This window comes from Oncorhynchus clarkii, chromosome 23, assembly GCF_045791955.1.
Source record: "Oncorhynchus clarkii lewisi isolate Uvic-CL-2024 chromosome 23, UVic_Ocla_1.0, whole genome shotgun sequence".
NCBI classification, from domain to species: Eukaryota; Metazoa; Chordata; class Actinopteri; order Salmoniformes; family Salmonidae; genus Oncorhynchus; species Oncorhynchus clarkii.
In genome coordinates this window covers 52,439,152-52,460,205 of record NC_092169.1, presented here as the reverse complement: position 1 = coordinate 52,460,205, position 21,054 = coordinate 52,439,152, and the positions used below count along the sequence as shown (strand labels likewise).

General features: G+C 42.5%; 1 protein-coding gene across 1 annotated transcript in view; it reads right to left on the bottom strand.

Moving 5' to 3' along the window:
* The window catches only part of LOC139381476 (ABC transporter G family member 23-like), a 32,644-nt gene that overhangs the window by 3,105 nt on the left and 8,485 nt on the right, over positions 1–21,054 (bottom strand). The window contains exons 4-17 of the mRNA XM_071125042.1: positions 19,413–19,520; positions 18,355–18,448; positions 14,776–14,850; positions 11,855–12,035; positions 10,616–10,712; positions 10,271–10,439; positions 9,374–9,474; positions 8,077–8,147; positions 6,950–6,999; positions 6,762–6,818; positions 6,345–6,415; positions 5,563–5,651; positions 752–855; positions 305–464 (exon numbers count right to left, since the gene is read on the bottom strand). Coding sequence (XP_070981143.1) covers positions 305–464; positions 752–855; positions 5,563–5,651; positions 6,345–6,415; positions 6,762–6,818; positions 6,950–6,999; positions 8,077–8,147; positions 9,374–9,474; positions 10,271–10,439; positions 10,616–10,712; positions 11,855–12,035; positions 14,776–14,850; positions 18,355–18,448; positions 19,413–19,520 — 1,427 coding nt within the window. The remainder of the gene's footprint in view (positions 1–304; positions 465–751; positions 856–5,562; positions 5,652–6,344; positions 6,416–6,761; positions 6,819–6,949; positions 7,000–8,076; positions 8,148–9,373; positions 9,475–10,270; positions 10,440–10,615; positions 10,713–11,854; positions 12,036–14,775; positions 14,851–18,354; positions 18,449–19,412; positions 19,521–21,054) is intronic.

The following is a 21,054-nucleotide window of genomic DNA, read 5'->3' as shown; positions in this document are numbered from 1 at the left end:
TGACGTACCACTGACGATGAGGTTGAGGTAAAAGACAGTGTGTGTGTGTGTGTGTGTGTGTGTGTGTGTGTGTGTGTCTCTGTGTGCTAGCGTGTGTATGTGCGTCCGTGTGTGAGTGTGGGACGTACCACTGACGATGAGGTTGAGGTAAAAGACAGTGTGTGTGACGTACCACTGACGATGAGGTTGGGGTAGAAGACAGTGTGTGGGACGTACCACTGACGATGAGGTTGAGGTAAAAGACAGTGTGTGTGACGTACCACTGACGATGAGATTGGGGTAGAAGACAGTATGTGGGACGTACCACTGACGATGAGGTTGGGGTAGAAGATACCAAGGGCAGCTTGGGTGGCGTTCTGTTCGTCATCGATGGCGGATGAGATGACCAGACCAAAGGAAGTGCCTGTTATACCCTGCAGCACGATCAGAGCTATAACCAACACCAGGTTCCCCTCATTAGGGATCTGGAGGGAAGGAGGGAGGCGGAGGAGGGGGAGAAAGAGGAAGAGAGAGGGGAAGGAAAGCGAGAGTTGGAGGAGGGGGAGAAGGACGGAGAGAGAGAGGACAGGGATTGGAGGAGGAGACAGTAAAAAGTGAGAAAGACAGAAAAGGAGGGATGGTAACAAGAGAGAGGAAGGTGAAAGAGCATGTCATGTTATTCAATGATATAGTGTCTGTTACATAAGGGTCTGGCTCTTTCTATTGTCACAATACAGAGACCTGTGTGTGTGTGTGTGTGTGTGTGTGTTACCTTAAAGACAAGCAGCATTAAGATCAGTAGTAGAATTATCTGGACACTGATGATAATCAGCTGGGAGATGAGATACGCCAGCACGGTCTCCATTGAACTCACACCTTGGGGAGGGAGAGGGAGAGGGAGAGGGAGAGAGAGAGGGAGAGAGAGAGGGTACACTGTGGCTAAATATTTGACCATGGTTCCTGACAAAATATAAAAAATATAAACAATTAGAGAGTGTCATTTCCCCAAATTTAAAACCCTTATTCAAGGTTTCAAAGACCTCTCTGATGAGGATAGACTGCCCGTCCTGTTGGGGGAGGACGCAGAGAGCTCTGGGTTGGCAGCACACTACATTGCTGCCTGCCATAAGTTGAGGGACAGTGTCTGACAGACCAACCAACCTGCACATGTCCTCTACTGTATGCTTATTGTTATTGTTGAATGTATGGTTATTTTAACCCTTGGTTATTGTTGTTACTGTTGTCCCGTTGACAATTTTGATTCTCATTTTTATTTTTTATATTGTAAAGAGAGAGGGGGGAGAGAGAAAGAGAGAGAAAGAGAGAGAGAGATAGAGGGGGAGAGAGAGAGAGAGAGAGAGAGAGAGAGAGAAGGAGGAATAGAGACAGAGGATAGGAAGAGGAGAAGCAATGTATTTATTTTTTCATAATGTGGGGCCCATGGTGATTTTTTTGAAGACATCAAAACTACTAAATAACACATGGAATCATGTAGTAACCAGAAAAGTGTTACACAAATCAAAATATATTTTATATTTGAGATTCTTCAAAGTAGCCCTCCTCTGCCAAATACTCTACAGAAAATGACCATGGTGATGAATCAACTAGTTTTAGGCACTGTTATCATGTAGACACTTGGCTGCTGTCAGAATAATTCATGCTGTAGTCTTCTAAGCATTGTACGTCAACTGCAAGCCTCTAGTGCACTCTGGGCTCAGATCATCATCCGTGTACTGACCAGTATTGACCACTAGGGGGAGATGGTGGATCATTCTGATTAAAATCTAATCACATTTTATTTGTCACATGCGCTGGTGTACACTATTGTGATATGCTAGTTTATGAGCCCTTCTCAACAATGTATGCAGTTAAATAATAATAATACAAATAAAAAATATAATTAAATATATTGAACAAAAAATATAAACTCAACATGCTAAAAATGTATACGATTTTACTGAGTTACAGTTCATATAAGGAAACCAGTCAATTTAAATAAATTCATTAGGCCCTAATCTATGGATTTCACATCACTGGGCAGAGGCACAGCCATGGGTGGGCCTGGGAATCCAGGCCCAGCCAATCGGAATGATTTTTCCCCCACTAAAGAGCTTTATTACAGACAGAAATACCCCTCAATTTCATCAGCGGGTGGCTGGTCTCAGACACAGGTGAAGAAGCAGAATGTGGAGGTTCTGGGTTGGCGTGGTTACACGTGGTCTACGGTTGTGAGGCCAGTTGGAAATTAACGTTAAATTCTCTGGCAACAGCTCTGGTGGACATTCCTGCAGAACTTGAGACATCTGTGGCATTGTGATGTGTGACAAAACTGCACATTTGAGTGGCCTTTTATTGTCCCCAGCACAAGGTGCACCTGTGTCATGATCGTGCTGTTTAATCAGCTTCTTGATATGCCACACCTGTCAGGTGGATGAATTATCTTGGCAAAGGAGAAATGCTCACTAATGGGACGTGAACAAATTTGTGCACAACATTTGAGAGCGATAAACTATGGAACATTTCTGGGATCTATTATTTCATGAAACATGTTGCTTTTATGTTTTTGCTCAGTATAGTTGTGTGTACGTTTTAAGATACAGATCTAATCTCCTGCTTTCATACATTTCACCACCTAGATTACGAGGGTTAGATTTGCATCCAAAAATGTCATGTCAGCACAAAGCATGTACAACATCTAGTATAATGATTAGCTTCATATACATAGTCTACAGCTGAATAGTATGGCAACAGTGTGTGAGTTAAGCTTCAGCAGCATAATGTCAAGGGCTGCATTGCAAATGCCCATAAGACTAATGCCATCATGCTATTGGCCAGTGGTTCCCAACGCCGGTCCTCGAGTACCCCCTCCCAACAGTACAGTTTTATTGTAACTCTGGACAAACACCTGATTCAACTTGTCAACTAATCATCAGGCCCTCTGAGTTGAATCAGGTTTGTTTGTCTGGGGCTACAACAATGTGTGCTGTTGTGGAAACTGGAGGACTGGAGTTGGGCTGTTGGGGGAACTGGAGGGTTGGAGTTGGGGGAACTGGAGGACTGGAGTTGGGCTGTTGGGGGAACTGGAGGGTTGGAGTTGAGGGAACTGGAGAGTTGGAGATGGGGGAACTGGAGGACTGGAGTTGGGCTGTTGGGGGAAATGGAGGGTTGGAGGAACTGGAGGACTGGAGTTGGGCTGTTGGGGGAACTGGAGGACTGGAGTTGGGCTGTTGGGGGAACTGGAGGGTTGGAGTTGAGGGAACTGGAGAGTTGGAGATGGGGGAACTGGAGGACTGGAGTTGGGCTGTTGGGGGAAATGGAGGGTTGGAGTTGGGGGAACTGGAGGGTGGGAGTTGGGGGAACTGGAGGACTGGAGATGGGGGAACTGGAGGACTGGAGTTGGGCTGTTGGGGGAACTGGAGGACTGGAGTTGGGCTGTTGGGGGAACTGGAGGGTTGGAGTTGGGGGAACTGGAGTTGGGGGAACTGGAGGACTGGAGTTGGGGGAACTGGAGGACTGGAGTTGGGGGAACTGGAGGACTGGAGTTGGGGGAACTGGAGGACTGGAGTTGGGGGAACTGGAGGACTGGAGTTGGGGGAATTGGAGGACTGGAGTTGGGGGAATTGGAGGACTGGAGTTGGGGGAACTGGAGGACTGGAGTTGGGGGAACTGGAGGACTGGAGTTGGGGGAACTGGAGGACTGGAGTTGGGGGAACTGGAGGACTGGAGTTGGGCTGTTGTGGGGAACTGGAGGACTGGAGTTGGGCTGTTGGGGGAACTGGAGGACTGGAGTTGGGGGAACTGGAGGACTGGAGTTGGGCTGTTGTGGAGAACTGGAGGACTGGAGTTGGGCTGTTGGGGGAACTGGAGGACTGGAGTTGGGGGAACTGGAGGACTGGAGTTGGGGGAACTGGAGGACTGGAGTTGGGCTGTTGTGGGGAACTGGAGGACTGGAGTTGGGATGTTGTGGGGAACTGGAGGACTGGAGTTGGGCTGTTGGGAGGACTGGAGTTGGGCTGTTGTGGGGAACTGGAGTTGGGCTGTTGTGGGGAATTGGAGGGTTGGAGTTGGGAACCACTGCTGTAGGCCTGTGGCTGCATGCCATTATCAGCTGCAAAATGGGTTCACATGGCCGATATCCTGAAAAAATAGTGACAATTAAATAAAACAAATTGGAGAGGTAATGTTCATTTGAGAATAGAACACCGAAACAGACAAATTAGAGACAGATTCCCCTCTTTATTGCAGGATTGTGATCTGTGATTAATCAACATCAACACCAATTCATCTTGAATAATAGTTACATTAACACTTAACTGCAAAAATCAACACTGTCAAAGTGTAAGCTAACTCCTAGGTAAAAGGTTAGACATTTTAGTAACACGTATGCCATTATTACTAAAACAATTTCAGGTGAACAAAAGAAAATGTCAATACCAGAGGTGTCCAACATCACTTCACTGATCTACTGGGGGAACAGACTTCTGTTAGGTTTGATACATTGAATCAGGTGTGTTAGTGCAGGGCTGGAACAGAAGCATGCACACCCAGTATGGTTGGCCCGCTCCAGTTGTAATGTGTTTATACATTGAATCAGGTGTGTTAGTGCAGGGCTGGAACAGAAGCCGGCACACCCAGTACAGTTGGCCCGCTCCAGTTGTAATGTGTTTATACATTGTGTGACTTTTAAACTGTATTTTTCTTCACAAAAATGTACTAATATATAATCCATGGTATATTCTCTTGGGACATTAATTGGGACCTCTTCATCTCCAGACAGGGTTTCACAGCACTCTGTATCTGAGGACAGACATCGAAAAGAAACAGGCAGCATTATACTCAAGTTAGACAGCCCTGAATATTATGTTGCTCTATCTCTCTGTCCTCAGTATCTCACTAGGGACTGGAACTAGAGAATAGTTTCATAATGTCCTTCCACAAATGTACCCCCCCTATCTAGAGTAGCCTGCTCTCTGTTCTCTGACAGCTGGAACTACGAGCTAATCCTTTCACCCTCTTCCATGGCTGTTAGCTAGTTAACTAGCTACACATGCATTTGAGTTACAACGATAAATACATCAAGATAACTAACTAGCTAATATGAAGCTAGCAAACTGGTAATAGTTAATTCACCTAGCTAGCTACAGTAGACAGTATGTAAAGTTAGGTAACTAGCGAACATTACGTTAGCAGCGAATTTGAGTTAGCCTGCACACTATCTTTCTGTAGCAAGCTAGCTAGTTAATAATACATTGTTTTTTTTTATCACTTTCAACATATATTTACTTACTTGAATAGGTTATCCCACTGACTCCGTTTTCTGAGTCCTTAGAAAAAAACGAAATAATGGGACATCTTCCCAAAGTTTCCGGTGGTAACAAAACGCAGCCAGCCAAGTGGATGATTGGATGACTTCCTCAGCCTTCAGTTTGGTCTTCCAACATGGGGGTTGCTAGGTGATTTGTGACGTCCTTGCAAGCCCTCTATAGGTGCTGTTTGGGACGCTTGGACCAGGTCAAAATGTAAGCACTAAATAGGGAATAGGGTACCATTTTGTTACCCACTCTGTGAACTTTGACCTCTTACCTGAGACCCAGCACCTTTCCATTAGCCCCTCCTTCCTCTCTATCACAAAGGACAGAGCGGTCAAGCCCACTGCCAGGTAGAAAGTGATGCTGTGTAGAGAGAGAAGGCGTGCGGGAGAGAGAGAAGAAGGGAAGGGAGAGAATGAGGGGGAGCGAGAAGGAGGGAGGGGGTAGAATGAGGGAGAATGGAGGGAGAGAGAAGGAGGGAGGGGGTAGAAGGGAGGGAGAGAGAGAAGGAGAGAGGGGGTAGAATGAGGGAGAAGGGGGGGAGAGAGAAGGAGGGAGGGGGTAGAAGGGAGGGAGAGAGAGAAGGAGAGAGGGGGTAGAATGAGGGCGAAGGGGGAGAGAGAAGGGGGGAGGTGGTAGAATAAGGGAAGGAGAGAAGGTGAAAAAGAGGATAAATTGAGAAAAAAAGAGGATATATGAGGAAGTTATATGGAGTAGAGAGAGAGACAGGAGCGAGAGAGACAGAGAGAGTGAAAGAGACAGGAGAGAGAGAGATACAGGGAGAGACAAAAAGAGAGAGAGACAGGAGAGAGATAGAGAGGGAGAAAGAGAGAGAGCGACAGGGAGAGAGAGACAGGAGAGAGATAGAGAAAGACAGGAGAGAGACAGGAGAGAGAGATACAGGGAGAGAGAGACAGAAAGAGAGAGAGAGAGAAAGAGAGAGAGCGACAGGGAGAGAGTAAGAGGAGGGAAACCGTAAGACATACAATATTTTAACAGATTATCATCTTCGTCTCAGTAAAGCTGACTAGGTTCAGACGTGGACTGAATCTCTACCTCAGAACGGCTCCTGGCGTCACAAACGTGGTGAAGTCTGAGTTCATGCTGCCATAGATGGGCTCCTCAAACTGGAAAGAGAAACGGGACAAAGAGAAATAGCGAGCAAAAGGTGTTAAAAAATGAGAAATAGTAAGTGAAATATTTTCCCCCTATGCACAGTACATCTGTGTATTCATCAAGAATGGATCACACATTTGTATACTTTCAACAACACGGGTTACATTGTGGTCTTGGGAAGACAACAGCTTGTCTCTATCAGACACTAGCAAGGCTAGTAGATGTGGATGGCAGAATACTATCAACACAGGGCCTGCTTCCCAAATGACACCCTATTCCCTACATAGGACACTACTTTTGACCACGGCCCTATGGACCATTTGGGACGTAACCAGGGTTTTAAGGGGATTGTCATACCTTGACAGGAAGAGAGAGCAGGTAAGACCTGCTACTCATCTTATACTGGATAAAACCCTGAGGAGGGAACAGAGAGGCAGAAGCCATATGAATAATGACACTAACACTCTCAAAAGTCAAATAACTCTTCCAAAACAGAATCATTCGTCAACTAATGACAAAACAAAGAAAATGGAACTCAGGTGTACCTCAAAGGCATCTTTAATTTTTTTCTGAAGCATTAAGGCGATCTGCCGATCTGGAGAAAATACATTAAAAGGGTAAAACAATGTCACCAGACGTTTGACTAACATCAAAAAATGGTTGATCTATTTCAATGATTTGAACGTTTACAGTATTTGGAATGAAACTAATCAATCATTTACTTTGAAAATCATTCAAAATCCATTTCCATTACTTGAGCCATCATTCAGAAGACCCCCACAGTATTGTAAAACAGTTACACTAACACCTAGAGGTCAATTTCACAGCCAAACTATCTATGCTATTCTATTGGCATTCTATTATATTCTAACAGTGTTCTATTCTATTCAGAACTATTCTATTCTAACAGTGTTCTATTCTATTCAGATCTATTCTATTCTATCGGCATTCTATTCTAACAGTGTTCTATTTTATTCAGATCTATTCTATTCTATTCAGATCAACTATATTCTATCAGTATTCTATTCTATTCCAACAATTCTATGCAGATCTATTCTATTGGCATTGTATTCTATTCTAACAGTGTTCTATTCAGATCTATTCTATCAGTATTCTATTCTATTCAGATCTACTGTATTCTATCAGCATTATATTCTAACATCGTTCCATTCTATTCAGATCTATTCTATTCTATCGGCATTATATTCTATTCTAACAGTGTTCCATTCTATTCAGATCTATTCTATTCTAACAGTGGTCTATTCTATTCAGATCTACTGTATTCTATCAGCATTATATTCTAACATCGTTCCATTCTATTCAGAGATATTCTATCAGTATTATATTCTAACAGTGTTCTATTCTATTCAGATCTATTTTATTCTATTCTAACAGTGTTCTATTCTATTCAGATCTATTCTATTCTATTCTATTGGCATTCTTTTCTAACAGTGCTCTATTCTATTCACATCTATTCTATTCTAACAGTGTTCTATTCTATTCATATCTATTCTATGGCATTCTATTCTAACAGTGTTCTATTCACATCTATTCTATTCTAACAGTGTTCTATTCTATTCAGATCTATTCTATCAGTATTGTATTCTACTCTATTTGAAGGTACATTCTGGAACACTGTCACATGCCAACAGACTGCGGAGTGAAAGCTTACTGGTCAGGTCCAACCAGACGTGCACCGACCCTCCATCCACCACCTCCTTAGAGACCTGCCGCTGGATCATCCTGTATAATACAACACACACCACAGAACAAACATGATACTGTAAGGATCCTGTATAATACAACACACACCACAGAGACATGATACTGTAAGGATCCTGTATAATACAACACACACCACAGAGACATGATACAGTAAGGATCCTGTATAGTACAACACACACCACAGAACAAACATGATACTGTAAGGATCCTGTATAGTACAACACACACCACAGAGACATGATACAGTAAGGATCCTGTATAATACAACACACACCACAGAACAAACATGATACAGTAAGGATCCTGTATATTACAACACACACCACAGAGACATGATACAGTAAGGATCCTGTATAACACAGCACACACCACAGAACAAACATGATACTGTGTGTGTGCATGCAGTAAGCTACCTGGTCGGCCCAGGTGTGTGTGTGACCCTAATTGACAGGCAAGACCAGACTTTTCACTTCACGGCTGATCTCTCTCTCTCTCTCTCTCTCTCTCTCTCTCTCTCTCTCTCTCTCTCTCTCTCTCTCTCTCTCTCTCTCTCTCACTCACTCACTCACTCACTCACTCACTCACTCACTCACTCACTCACTCACTCACTCACTCACTCACTCACTCACTCACACTCTCTCTCTCTCTCTCTCACTCACTCACTCACTCACTCACTCACTCACTCACTCACTCACTCACTCACTCACTCACTCACTCACTCACTCACTCACTCACACATACGAAGAGGAATCCATGCAGATACACACTGTCACAGACAGACATACTGGTGACTGGTGTACCCTTCCTCACCACAGAGTCATCATCACGTTAGATGCCTTGTTGACATCACTGTGTGTGTGTCTGTCCGTGTGTGTCTGTCTGTCTATCTGTCTGTGTGTGGGTGTGTGTAAGACAGTGGAATGCTTTGTCACATTGGCAGCTGGAAGGTGCACAGGTTTCCATTACGCTGTAGGGAAGAATCTTGACACTGGTGGCCTTAAAGTTCAACAGCATTGCAAGTCATGGACAGTGATTTAAGAGAAGAGATAGAAGAGGCAAGAAGAGAGTAGAGTAGAGTAGAGTAGAGTAGAGTAGAGTAGAGGAGAGGAGAGGAGAGGAGAGGAGAGGAGAGGAGAGGAGAGGAAAAGAAGATAACCGAACAGAACAGAAGAGAGAAGAGAAGACAGGAGAACAAGGGAAGAAGATGAGACTAGACTAGAGACAGGTCCAGAGGTAGGTCTCACCTCTTGGTCAGGTAGCTGGTAAAATTCTTTCCAAACCCGATGACGGCCCAGTACTCTCCGTTATAGGCCCCTGCAAAAGCCTCAGCATGGGAACGGTTCACCTAGGGCAGGGAGGGACAGGGGACACCATCAGTGACAATAGCTAGGTCTTAATTACACCCTATTCCTCCATCTAGTAGACTAAGTCTGACCAGGAGGACAATGTTACACCCTATTCCTCCATCTAGTGGACTAAGTCTGACCAGGAGGACAGTGTTACACCCTATTCCTCCATCTAGTGGACTAAGTCTGACCAGCAGGACAGTGTTACACCCTATTCCTCCATCTAGTGGACTAAGTCTGACCAGGAGGACAGTGTTACACCCTATTCCTCCATCTAGTGGACTAAGTCTGATCAGGAGGACAGTGTTACACCCTATTCCTCCATCTAGTGGACTAAGTCTGACCAGGAGGACAGTGTTACACCCTATTCCTCCATCTAGTGGACTAAGTCTGATCAGCAGGACAGTGTTACACCCTATTCCTCCATCTAGTGGACTAAGTCTGACCAGGAGGACAGTGTTACACCCTATTCCTCCATCTAGTGGACTAAGTCTGACCAGCAGGACAGTGTTACACCTTATTCCTCCATCTAGTGGACTAAGTCTGATCAGGAGGACAGTGTTACACCCTATTCCTCCATCTAGTGGACTAAGTCTGACCAGCAGGACAGGGTTACACCCTATTCCTCCATCTAGTGGACTAAGTCTGACCAGCAGGACAGTGTTACATCCTATTCCTCCATCTAGTGGACTAACTCTGACCAGCAGGACAGTGTTACACCCTATTCCTCCATCTAGTGGACTAAGTCTGACCAGCAGGACAGTGTGGGAGATAGAAAACCGATTGGTCCAGTACCTGTTGCACGCTGGAGTTGTCCAGGAAGGAGAGCAGGGATTGGCTATAGGAGCTGGAGGAGGTATCATTGTTGACCACAGCCACCTGTATTCCTTTGGGGTCTCCTCCGATACACAGACACATCAGAGAGATCTGCATGACTGGCAGAAGGAACTGGAAAAACAGGGACCTGGACAGATACAATGCAATCAGACTGGGGTTGCAGAATTCTGTCAACTTTCCCAGAATTCCCAGGTATTCCAGACATTTTGTTTGGAAGATTTAAGGGATCATCATATTCATCATTATCGTGTCTGTCTTCCTCCAGCTCATTCTACTCCTTTAATTCATCCTCATCCTCCTCACCCAGGCATTCTCTTCATCCGCACCGTGGTCTTGATAATCAGAGCTGCGATGTTCCTCCACTTTGGCATCACATGCCTGACTCGTACCTTCCAGTCCGCTACACACACACACACACACACACACACACACACACACACACACACACACACACACACACACACACACACACACACACACACACACACACACACACACACACATTTTACTATCCTTGTGGGGACCAAACAATTGATTCCCATTCAAAATCCTATTTTTCCTAACCCTAACACTTAACCTAACCCTTACCTTAACCCCTAACCTAACCCTAACTCCTAACTCTAACTGCTAACCCTAGTTCTAACCCAAATTGTAACCCTAAACCTAACCCCTAAGCCTAAAATGTCCCCACTTGTCTGAATTTTCCATGTTTTACTATCCTTGTGAGGACTTCTGGTCCCGACAAAGATAGTAAAACCCAACCCAACACACACACAGTATTAAATATCTTAGGAAATTTAATTCAAGACAACTTTGCAACCCTACATTTACCTGAGTATATACAGTGTAGTGTCCATACAACCCTACATTTACCTGAGTATATACAGTATAGTGTCCATACAACCCTACATTTACCTGAGTATATACAGTATAGTGTCCATACAACCCTACATTTACCTGAGTATATACAGTATAGTGTCCATACAACCCTACATTTACCTGAGTATATACAGTGTAGTGTCATACAACCCTACATTTACCTGAGTATATACAGTGTAGTGTCATACAACCCTACATTTACCTAAGTATATACAGTATAGTGTCCATACAACCCTACATTTACCTGAGTATATACAGTATAGTGTCCATACAACCCTACATTTACCTGAGTATATACAGCATAGTGTCCATACAACCCTACATTTACCTGAGTATATACAGTGTAGTGTCCATACATCCCTACATTTACCTGAGTATGTACAGTGTAGTGTCCATACAACCCTACATTTACCTGAGTATATACAGTATAGTGTCCATACAACCCTACATTTGCCTGAGTATATACAGTATAGTGTCCATGCAACCCTACATTTACCTGAGTATATACAGTGTAGTGTCCATACAACCCTACATTTACCTGAGTATATACAGTGTAGTGTCATACAACCCTACATTTACCTGAGTATATACAGTATAGTATCCATGCAACCCTACATTTACCTGAGTATATACAGTGTAGTGTCCATACAACCCTACATTTACCTGAGTATTTGGGCAGCTCTTCAACTGGTCCCGGCCCGACTCCCAGGATTAGTTGAATCTCTTCCCGGCCGCTTTCGAGTGATTGGCCGCTCTCTAGTACCCCACCCTGAGGGTAGGTGCTGTGTTTGGAGCCCACCTGGTCTGAGGTCTCACACAGCTGCAGGAAGGCTTTCTCCAGGGTCTGCAGTGGTTGGATGGGGCAGTAGAGGAGATAGACAACACAGTCAATTGAACACACAGATAACACAGTCAAGGGTTTATATGATCAGTGGTCAACACAGAACCAACTAAGCACGGACCGACGCAGGCGTCTTTTGGACTTGTGCTGTCCAGCCCGGCCTTGATTTCAACGTCCACGGACAGGTTCAGACCGGACCAAATCTGAGCCAATCATAGACATCTATTTTTAACAAGTTTGGATAGCACAGCACAGTAGAACACAGCAGAGTACAGTACATGAAAGAAAAGTGGTTTAGTACAGTAGAGTACAGTAGAGTATAATATAGTATATTGTACTGTATTTCACCCTCATGTACTCTACTGAATTAAACTGTACTGCACTCTACTGTATTCTAGTGTACTCTACTCTACTGAATTAAACTGTATTGTATTGTACTCTACTGCACTGAATTAAACTGTACTGTACTGCACTCTACTGTACTGAATTAAACTGTATTGTATTGTACTCTACTCTACTGAATTAAACTGTACTGTATTGTACTCTACTGTACTGAATTAAACTGTATTGTATTGTACTCTACTGTACTGAATTAAACTGTATTGTATTGTACTCTACTCTACTGAATTAAACTGTACTGTATTGTACTCTACTGTACTGAATTAAACTGTATTGTATTGTACTCTACTGTACTGAATTAAACTGTATTGTATTGTACTCTACTGTACTGAATTAAACTGTATTGTATTGTACTCTACTCTACTGAATTAAACTGTACTGTATTGTACTCTACTGTACTGAATTAAACTGTATTGTATTGTACTCTACTGTACTGAATTAAACTGTATTGTATTGTACTCTACTCTTCTGAATTAAACTCTACTGTCCTCCGTACCGTAATGTACTGTGCTCTACTGTACTGTGCTGTTCAAACTTGTGAAACATAGCCTAGACGTCTATGATTTGTTCGGATTTGGTCTGGTCTGGACTGACCCAATGTGTACTTGCTTGGGGGCGGAGAGCATTCGAATAATTTACATTAACCTTTACATTTTGGTCATTCAGCAGACGCTCTTGTCCAGAGTAACTTCCAGTCAGTGCATTCAACTAAGGTTGATAAACAACAACATCTCAAAGTCATAGCAAGAAAAAAAATAATTCTGTAACCGTTACTGAGAAGGTTCTTGTAGTTGAACTGGTTTGTTGGTTTATTCCGTTTGTTGGACCACTTTGGACGTCATTGCTGCCCGTTTTAAAGCCTTTGAAACAGCTTACATAAGTGACTTACAGATTGGCGCAATAAGAAATATGATATGACGTCATCTTCACATGGCTCCTCTTTCTTATATTAAATGGATTTTAAAAAGTATTACTCTGATATAACGCAAACTTCATTGAGAATGTACAGTATGTGCAGTTTAAATCGATGACCAAAATTACGTCTCTTCAACTCATTCAGAACTGTCCAGAAAATACATATTGTCACGACTTCTACCGAAGTTGTTGCCTCTCCTTGTTCGGGCGGTGCTCGGTGGTCGACGGCACCGGTCTTCTAGCCATCATTGATCCATTTTTCATTTTCCATTGGTTTTGTCTTGTCTTCCCACACACCTGTTTTCAATCCCATTCATTATATGTTGTGTATTTAACCCTCTGTTTACCCTCATGTCTTTGTCAGAGATTGTTTTATTTTTATGTCAGTGTTGTTTTATGTGGTGTAGGTGCGCGACGGGTCCTCGTACCCATGTTTGTTTATGTCTGTTCATGTTAGTGTTATGGAGCATGTTACGTGGACAATTATTAAAAGACTCCATTTTACACTCCGTTTGACTCTCCTGCGCCTGACTTCCCTGCCACCTATACACACGACTCTGACACATATTTTCAATGTCTGGATAATACGTATTAATTAATACGTATCAACTTTCATTTAGAACCAAAAACGAACCCGAATTCCACCTCCCGGGAAAATACGTATTTTAAACGTCCGGAAAATACAGTACCGATCTAAAGTTTGGACACACCTACTCATCCATCCGTTGCAGACTCTGGAGAAAGCGTTCCTACAGCTGTGGGAGATGTCTGACTGTTGACTGCTTTCCCAGTAGGCACAATTATATTGAAAAGTCGTCTAAAAAAATAACATATTTTCTAGATGTTCATTTTAGGTTCTGAATGAAAGATGAAAATACATACAGTACCAGTCAAAAGTTCCATATGTGTTACTTCATAGTTTTGATGTCTTCACTATTATTCTACAATGTAGAAAATAGTAGAAATAAAGAAAAACCCTTGAATGAGTAGGTGTGTACAAACTGTTGACTGGTACTGTATGTATTTTCACCTGTCATTCAGAACCTAAAATGAACATCTGGAAAATATGTTTTTAAGACGTCTTTTCAATATAATTTTGATTACTGGGAAGGCAGTCAGACATCAAAAGTCAGACATCAACAGTCAGACATCAACAGTCAGACATCAACAGTCAGACGTCTCACAAAGCTTTTTCCAAAGTCTGCAGTGATTGGATGGTAGGAGGCAATAGGGTCAATGTAGGGCTACTGCCTGCAGAACATTGTTGTCTAGTGGTAACACTCCTGGCATCAGTCACATTAAATATACTCTAATATAAACCGCCATTCAATCCCTGTTTCTACTATACTCCCGCTTGCCTGTCCATACAGTGCGAAATGTACAAAATATTCTTCTAAGTAAATTGTATACACTGTTGTTGGCTACTCACCGCAGCACTGTTCTGTTTCATCAAGGTTTCTGGTTCCCCCTCTGCCAGCATTCGGCCATTCCTCATCAGACCCACCTGGAGAGATAGAAAACAGCAGTCATTCCAAATGGAGTTTTGAGGAACGAGGCGAGGAGAGAGGATGCGAGGAATAAGGAAAGATGAATTAGTCATAAAATATTTGTACCAGTAAGACTTGTTTTAGTATGACAGGTGAGGACAGATTTATTATGACAGGTGAGGACAGGTTTATTATGACAGGTGAGGACAGATTTATTATGACAGGTGAGGACAGGTTTATTATGACAGGTGTGGACAGGTTTATTATGACAGGTGAGGACAGGTTTAGTATGACAGGTGAGGACAGGTTTATTATGACAGGTGAGGACAGGTTTATTGTGACAGGTGAGGACAGGTTTATTGTGACAGGTGAGGACAGGTTTATTATGACAGGTGAGGACTGGTTTATTGTGACAGGTGAGGACAGGTTTTTTTGTGACAGGTGAGGACAGGTTTATTGTGAAAGGTGACATCTCTGGCTCATGGTATAAATATCAAGGCTTGGCTCATGGCCAGTCATCATGTCACCTTTCCTATTGGTCAAAACATAATCTGAAATAAAACCAAATGAAACCACAAATGCATCCAACAAGTTTGTAAAGTTTGGGGCGACAGGTAGCCCCAGTTGCTGGATTGAATCCTCGAGCTCACAAGGTAAAAATCTGTCGTTCTGCCCCTGAACAAGGCAGTTAACCCACTGTTCCCCTGAACAAGGCAGTTAACCCACTGTTCCCCTGAACAAGGCAGTTAACCCACTGTTCCCTGGTAGGCCGTCGTAAATAAGAATTTGTTCTTAAAACCTCTTACTTCTACCCCCTCCTTTTTCGAACATTCTGTTAAAAATCGCGCAACTTTTCAGCGTCCTGCTACTCATGCCAGGAATATAGTATATGCATATGATTAGTATGTGTGGATAGAAAACACTCTGAAGTTTCTAAAACTGGTTAAATCACGGCTGTGACTATAACAGATCGTGTGTTTCATTGAAAAACGCAAGAAAAACTGCTCTCTGAAAGCTAAAAATAATTTCCATAAGTCACTTTCATGGGTTGTTAAAAGAGGACAAAATTTAATATCGACCTGCATGCAATTCATACAAATTCCACACGATGTCGCGATTGTCGTCATTTTCAATTGAATTTTTTGTTGGAAAATCCAAGTATCTGGCATCCGTTTCTTCCAGTCTCCACCAGGACGCTGTAAATGTGGACAATGGCAGCCATTGATTTGCAGATGAGGAGCTATTGAATATACATCGCCCTGTAATCATTTTGATAGATTATAAACGTTTACTAATACCTAAAGTTGGATTACAAAAGGATTTCGAAGTGTTTTGTGAAAGTTTATCGTCGACTTTTTTAATTTTAAAAAATGATGCAGCGTTAAAAAACAATGTTTTTTCTGAATGACACAGCTTCCATAGAAAGCTATTTTGGGTATATATGGACCGATTTAAACGAAAAAAAGACCCAATAGTGATGTTTATGGGGCATATAGGAGTGCCAAGAAAGAAGCTCGTCAAAGGTAATGAATGTTTTATATTTTATTTCTGCGTTTTGTGCTGCGTCGGATAAGTAGAGTCTTTGTTTACGTCGCATTCAGGCATTTTCAGGTGGTGCATGCTATCAGATAATACCTTCTCATGCTTTCGCCGAAAAGCATTTTAAAAATCTGACTTGTTGGCTAGGTTCACAACGAGTGTAGCTTTAATTCAATACCCTGCTTGTGAATTTTGATCAAGGTTTGAGTTTTAACGAGTACATTTAGCATTTAGCGTAGCGCATTTGCATTTCCAGGTGCCTACTTGAGACATATGCGTCTCAAGTAGAATCAAGAAGTTAACTGACTTGCCTAGTTAAATAAAGGTTACATTTAAAAAATACATTTAGAGACACAAGCTGGATGTAGTCAATGTGTGCAAGGAATATGGGACCAATTCTAAAACGTTTGACTACTTTAATACACTATTAGTGAATTTGTTCAAATACTTATGACATCTTTAAATGTGGGGACTAGATACATAAAGTGCTTTCATTTCTCAGCGGTAAAGCAGATATGTATTAAAATACCCTCAAATAAAGGTGACATTCATACTGTCACCTCACATTAAACATTTGATTCCAAATCCAGTATAGAGACTGTTATAGAGTATAGAGACAGTATAGAGACTGTTATAGAGTATAGAGACAGTATAGAGAATGTTATAGAGTATAGAGACAGTATAGAGACTGTTATAGAGTATAGAGAGAGTATATAGGCTGTTATAGAGTATAGAGACAGTATAGATACTGTTATAGTGCATATAGACAGTATAGAGACTGTTATAGAGTATAGAGACAGTATAGAGTCTGTTATAGAGAACAGAGACAGTATAGAGACTGTTATAATGCATAGAGACAGTATAGAGACTGTTATAGAGTATAGAGAAAGTATAGAGACTGTTATAGAGTATAGAGACAGTATAGAGACTGTTATAGAGTATAGAGACTGTTATAGAGTATAGAGACAGTATAGAGTATGTTATAGAGTATAGAGACTGTTATAGAATATAGAGACAGTACGGAGACTGTTATAGAGTATAAAGACAGTATAGAGTCTGTTATAGAGTATAGAGACAGTATAGAGTCTGTTATAGAGTATAGAGACAGTATAGAGACTGTTATAGAGTATAGAAACAGTATAGAGACCGTTATAGAGTATAGAGACAGTATAGAGACTGTTATAGAGTATAGAGACTGTTATAGAGTATAGAAACAGTATAGAGACCGTTATAGAGTATAGAGACAGTATAGAGACTGTTATAGAGTATAGAGACTGTTATAGAGTATAGAGACAGTAAAGAGTCTGCTATAGAGTATAGAGACTGTTATAGAGTATAGAAACAGTATAGAGACCGTTATAGAGTATAGAGACAGTATAGAGACTGTTATAGAGTATAGAGACTGTTATAGAGTATAGAGACAGTAAAGAGTCTGCTATAGAGTATAGAGACAGTATAGAGTCTGTTATAGAGTATAGAGACAGTATAGAGTCTGTTATAGAGTATAGAAACAGTATAGAGACCGTTATAGAGTATAGAGACAGTATAGAGACTGTTATAGTGCATAGAGACAGTATAGAGACTGTTATAGACTATAGAGATAGTAAAGAGTATGTTATAGAGTATAGAGACAGTATAGAGTATGTTATAGAGTATTGAGACAGTATAGATGGCATGTACGTATATAGAGTAGGGAGTTGTCTACCAGTAGGGAGTTGTCTATCAGTAGGGAGTTGTCCATCAGTAGGTAGCTGTCTATCAGTAGGGAGTTGTCTATCAGTAGGGAGTTGTCTATCAGTAGGTAGTTACCATGTATATAGACTGTATCTTACCACGTTGGCTTGCCTGGCCTCCTCTATGTAGTGTCTATGAGTAGGTAGTTATCATGTATATAGACTGTATCTTACCACGTTGGCTTGCCTGGCCTCCTCTATGTAGTGTCTATCAGTAGGTAGTTATCATGTATATAGACTGTATCTTACCACGTTGGCTTGCCTGGCCTCCTCTATGTAGTGAGTGGTGATGACGACTGATACTTTTCCAGTTTTCACAATCTCTACTAGATGCTGCCAGATCCTACAGGGACACATGACACAACTCAGTTTAAGGGCACACCCTATGGTCCCAAATGGCACCCTATTCTCAATAAAGTGCACTTTTATAACCAGGGCTCTGGTCCAAAATATTGCACTATTCAGGACATGGGGTGCTGTTTGGGACAATGTTGTACTGTACCTCGAGCAGTAGAGATACAGAGAAAGAGTGTGCAAATGTGATCATCTGCGCACCAAAAGACTACGTGTCCCGTTGAGCTGAAGCCTAGGCATTAGCTTGGGGAGCTAACGCAGGTCTTGAGGTCTCAGGCAAGGTTACTCATCACATGAGTGCAGTTCAGAGAACCACCTTTCAGCGTCACACAACAAATAAACTAACTTCGTGCAGATATGATTTGATTACCACCATAAAGATGTCTTAATCTGTGACCCAAAAGGCACCCTACGGGCCCCCAAAAGGCACCCTCTGGGCCCCCAAAAAGGCATCCTCTGGGCCCCCAAAAGGCATCCTCTGTGCTCCCAAAAGGCACCCTATGGGCCCCCAAAAGGCATCCTCTGGGCCCCCAAAAGGCATCCTCTGGGCCCCCAAAAGGCATCCTCTGGGCCCCCAAAAGGCACCCTCTGGGCCCCCAAAAGGCATCCTCTGGGCCCCCAAAAGGCACCCTCTGGGCCCTGGTCTAAAGTAGTTCACCACATAGGGAATAGGGGGCCATCTGGGATGCAGTCTTAGCCTGATGACCTGCCTGGGTTACCTGGGAAACACTGACTTGGTTGGGTTTTCTTTATCCACGAAACATCTCAGAGTGCTGATCTAGGATCAGTTTAGCCATTTAAATCATAATAAATAAGAGGGGGGATCTGATCCTAGATCAGCACTCAAAGGTGTAAGACTGGTCTTTGAAGGCATGAGGTTGGGTACAATAGTTGGGTTTTCAGTTTGGTTTTGGTTGAATGTGAGTGTCCGTGTGTGTGTGTCCAGTACATACTTGGCTCTCAGCACAGGGTCCACCCCGACTGTGGGTTCATCCAGAATCAATAACTGGGGGTTTTGAAGTAAGGCTGCTCCTAGAGACACCCTCCGTTTCTGCCCTCCGCTGTAAACACACACACCACACACACCACACACACACACACACACACACACACACACACACACACACACACACACACACACACACACACACACACACACACACACACACACAGATCTAAGAGTTATTATACCAGATCTAACAGTTATTATCCAAGAGTAATCTTCCATCTTTATTCAGATTCCCATGAGCTGATGCCATGACGATAGCTACACAGCAGTTTAACACTGTTCCAGTGTCTATACGGGTCCATTTCCTGCAATTTTACACATTTTGCCATTGATTAGTACAAGTTTAAATAGCTGGCCCTAGACTAACTTCCCAATCTAAAATGGTTAGCTAACATGGGCAAATTGAGTGACAATCAGAGCCTGAAATAACAAGTGGAACCCTGACCTGTTCCCCGGACGTGCTACCTGTCCCAGACCTGCTGTTTTCAACTCTCTAGAGACAGCAGGAGTGGTAGAGATACTCTGAACGACCGGATGTGAAGATCCAACTGACATTTACTCCTGAGGTGCTGACCTGTTGCACCCTCTACAACCACTGTGATTATTATTATTTGACCCTGCTGGTCATCTATGAACATTTGAACATCTTGGCCATGTTCTGTTATAATCTCCACCCGGCACAGCCAGAAGAGGACTGGCCACCCCTCATAGCCTGGTTCCTCTCTAGGTTTCTTCCTAGGTTTTGGCCTTTCTAGGGAGTTTTTCCTAGCCACCGTGCTTCTACACCTGCATAGCTTGCTGTTTGGGGTTTTAGGCTGGGTTTCTGTAGAGTACTTTGAGATATCAGCTGATGTAAGAAGGGCTTTATAAATACATTTGATTGATTGATTGATTGAAGTGAAGAACTGTTAATCCACATGGGCCGCCAGTTGCCCATCCCTGTCCTAAGTGAATATGCTGTCATTAAATATAAATTATTTAAAGGGATACTTCGGGATTTTGGCAATGCTAGTAGATTCCCATAGAATTCCAGTCATTGTGCTAATTTTAGTGGCTTGCGAAACTACCTCTAATGGCCTCTGCCAAAATTCTGAAGTATCCCTTTAATTTCTTAATGCCTTATTTTGAAGGCTTAATTTTACCCTGATACAGTGGCCTACAACTCATGGTTTACAGGCCACATCAAGTTCAGCAAGTCACATTATGCTGGCTTACAAAGTGATGTGTCATTCCTATTGATATCCAGACAGAGCAGGGGATATCCAAAATGTAGAATTTTTATTCACCTGCAACTGCCAGAGTTGGGAAGACTAAAATATCAGACTATCTAAAGCAATAAACTGGAACGACCATTTCATCAACTCTGGTTATTAACACCAACACTGGGGTTATTTAACACCACCAAGTGTTAATTTAACTCCTGAATCAACACTAGAAATGTTACCCTGAATAATCAACGCCAGGTAATACTGGCCAGTTTGCTGTGTACTCTTACTGTTACAGCTAAGAGTAATAAGCAATCATTGAGGAGTTGTTTTGATGGAAGTGAGGGAGCCTTCTTTTTGGCATTGACATCTTGGCAAATG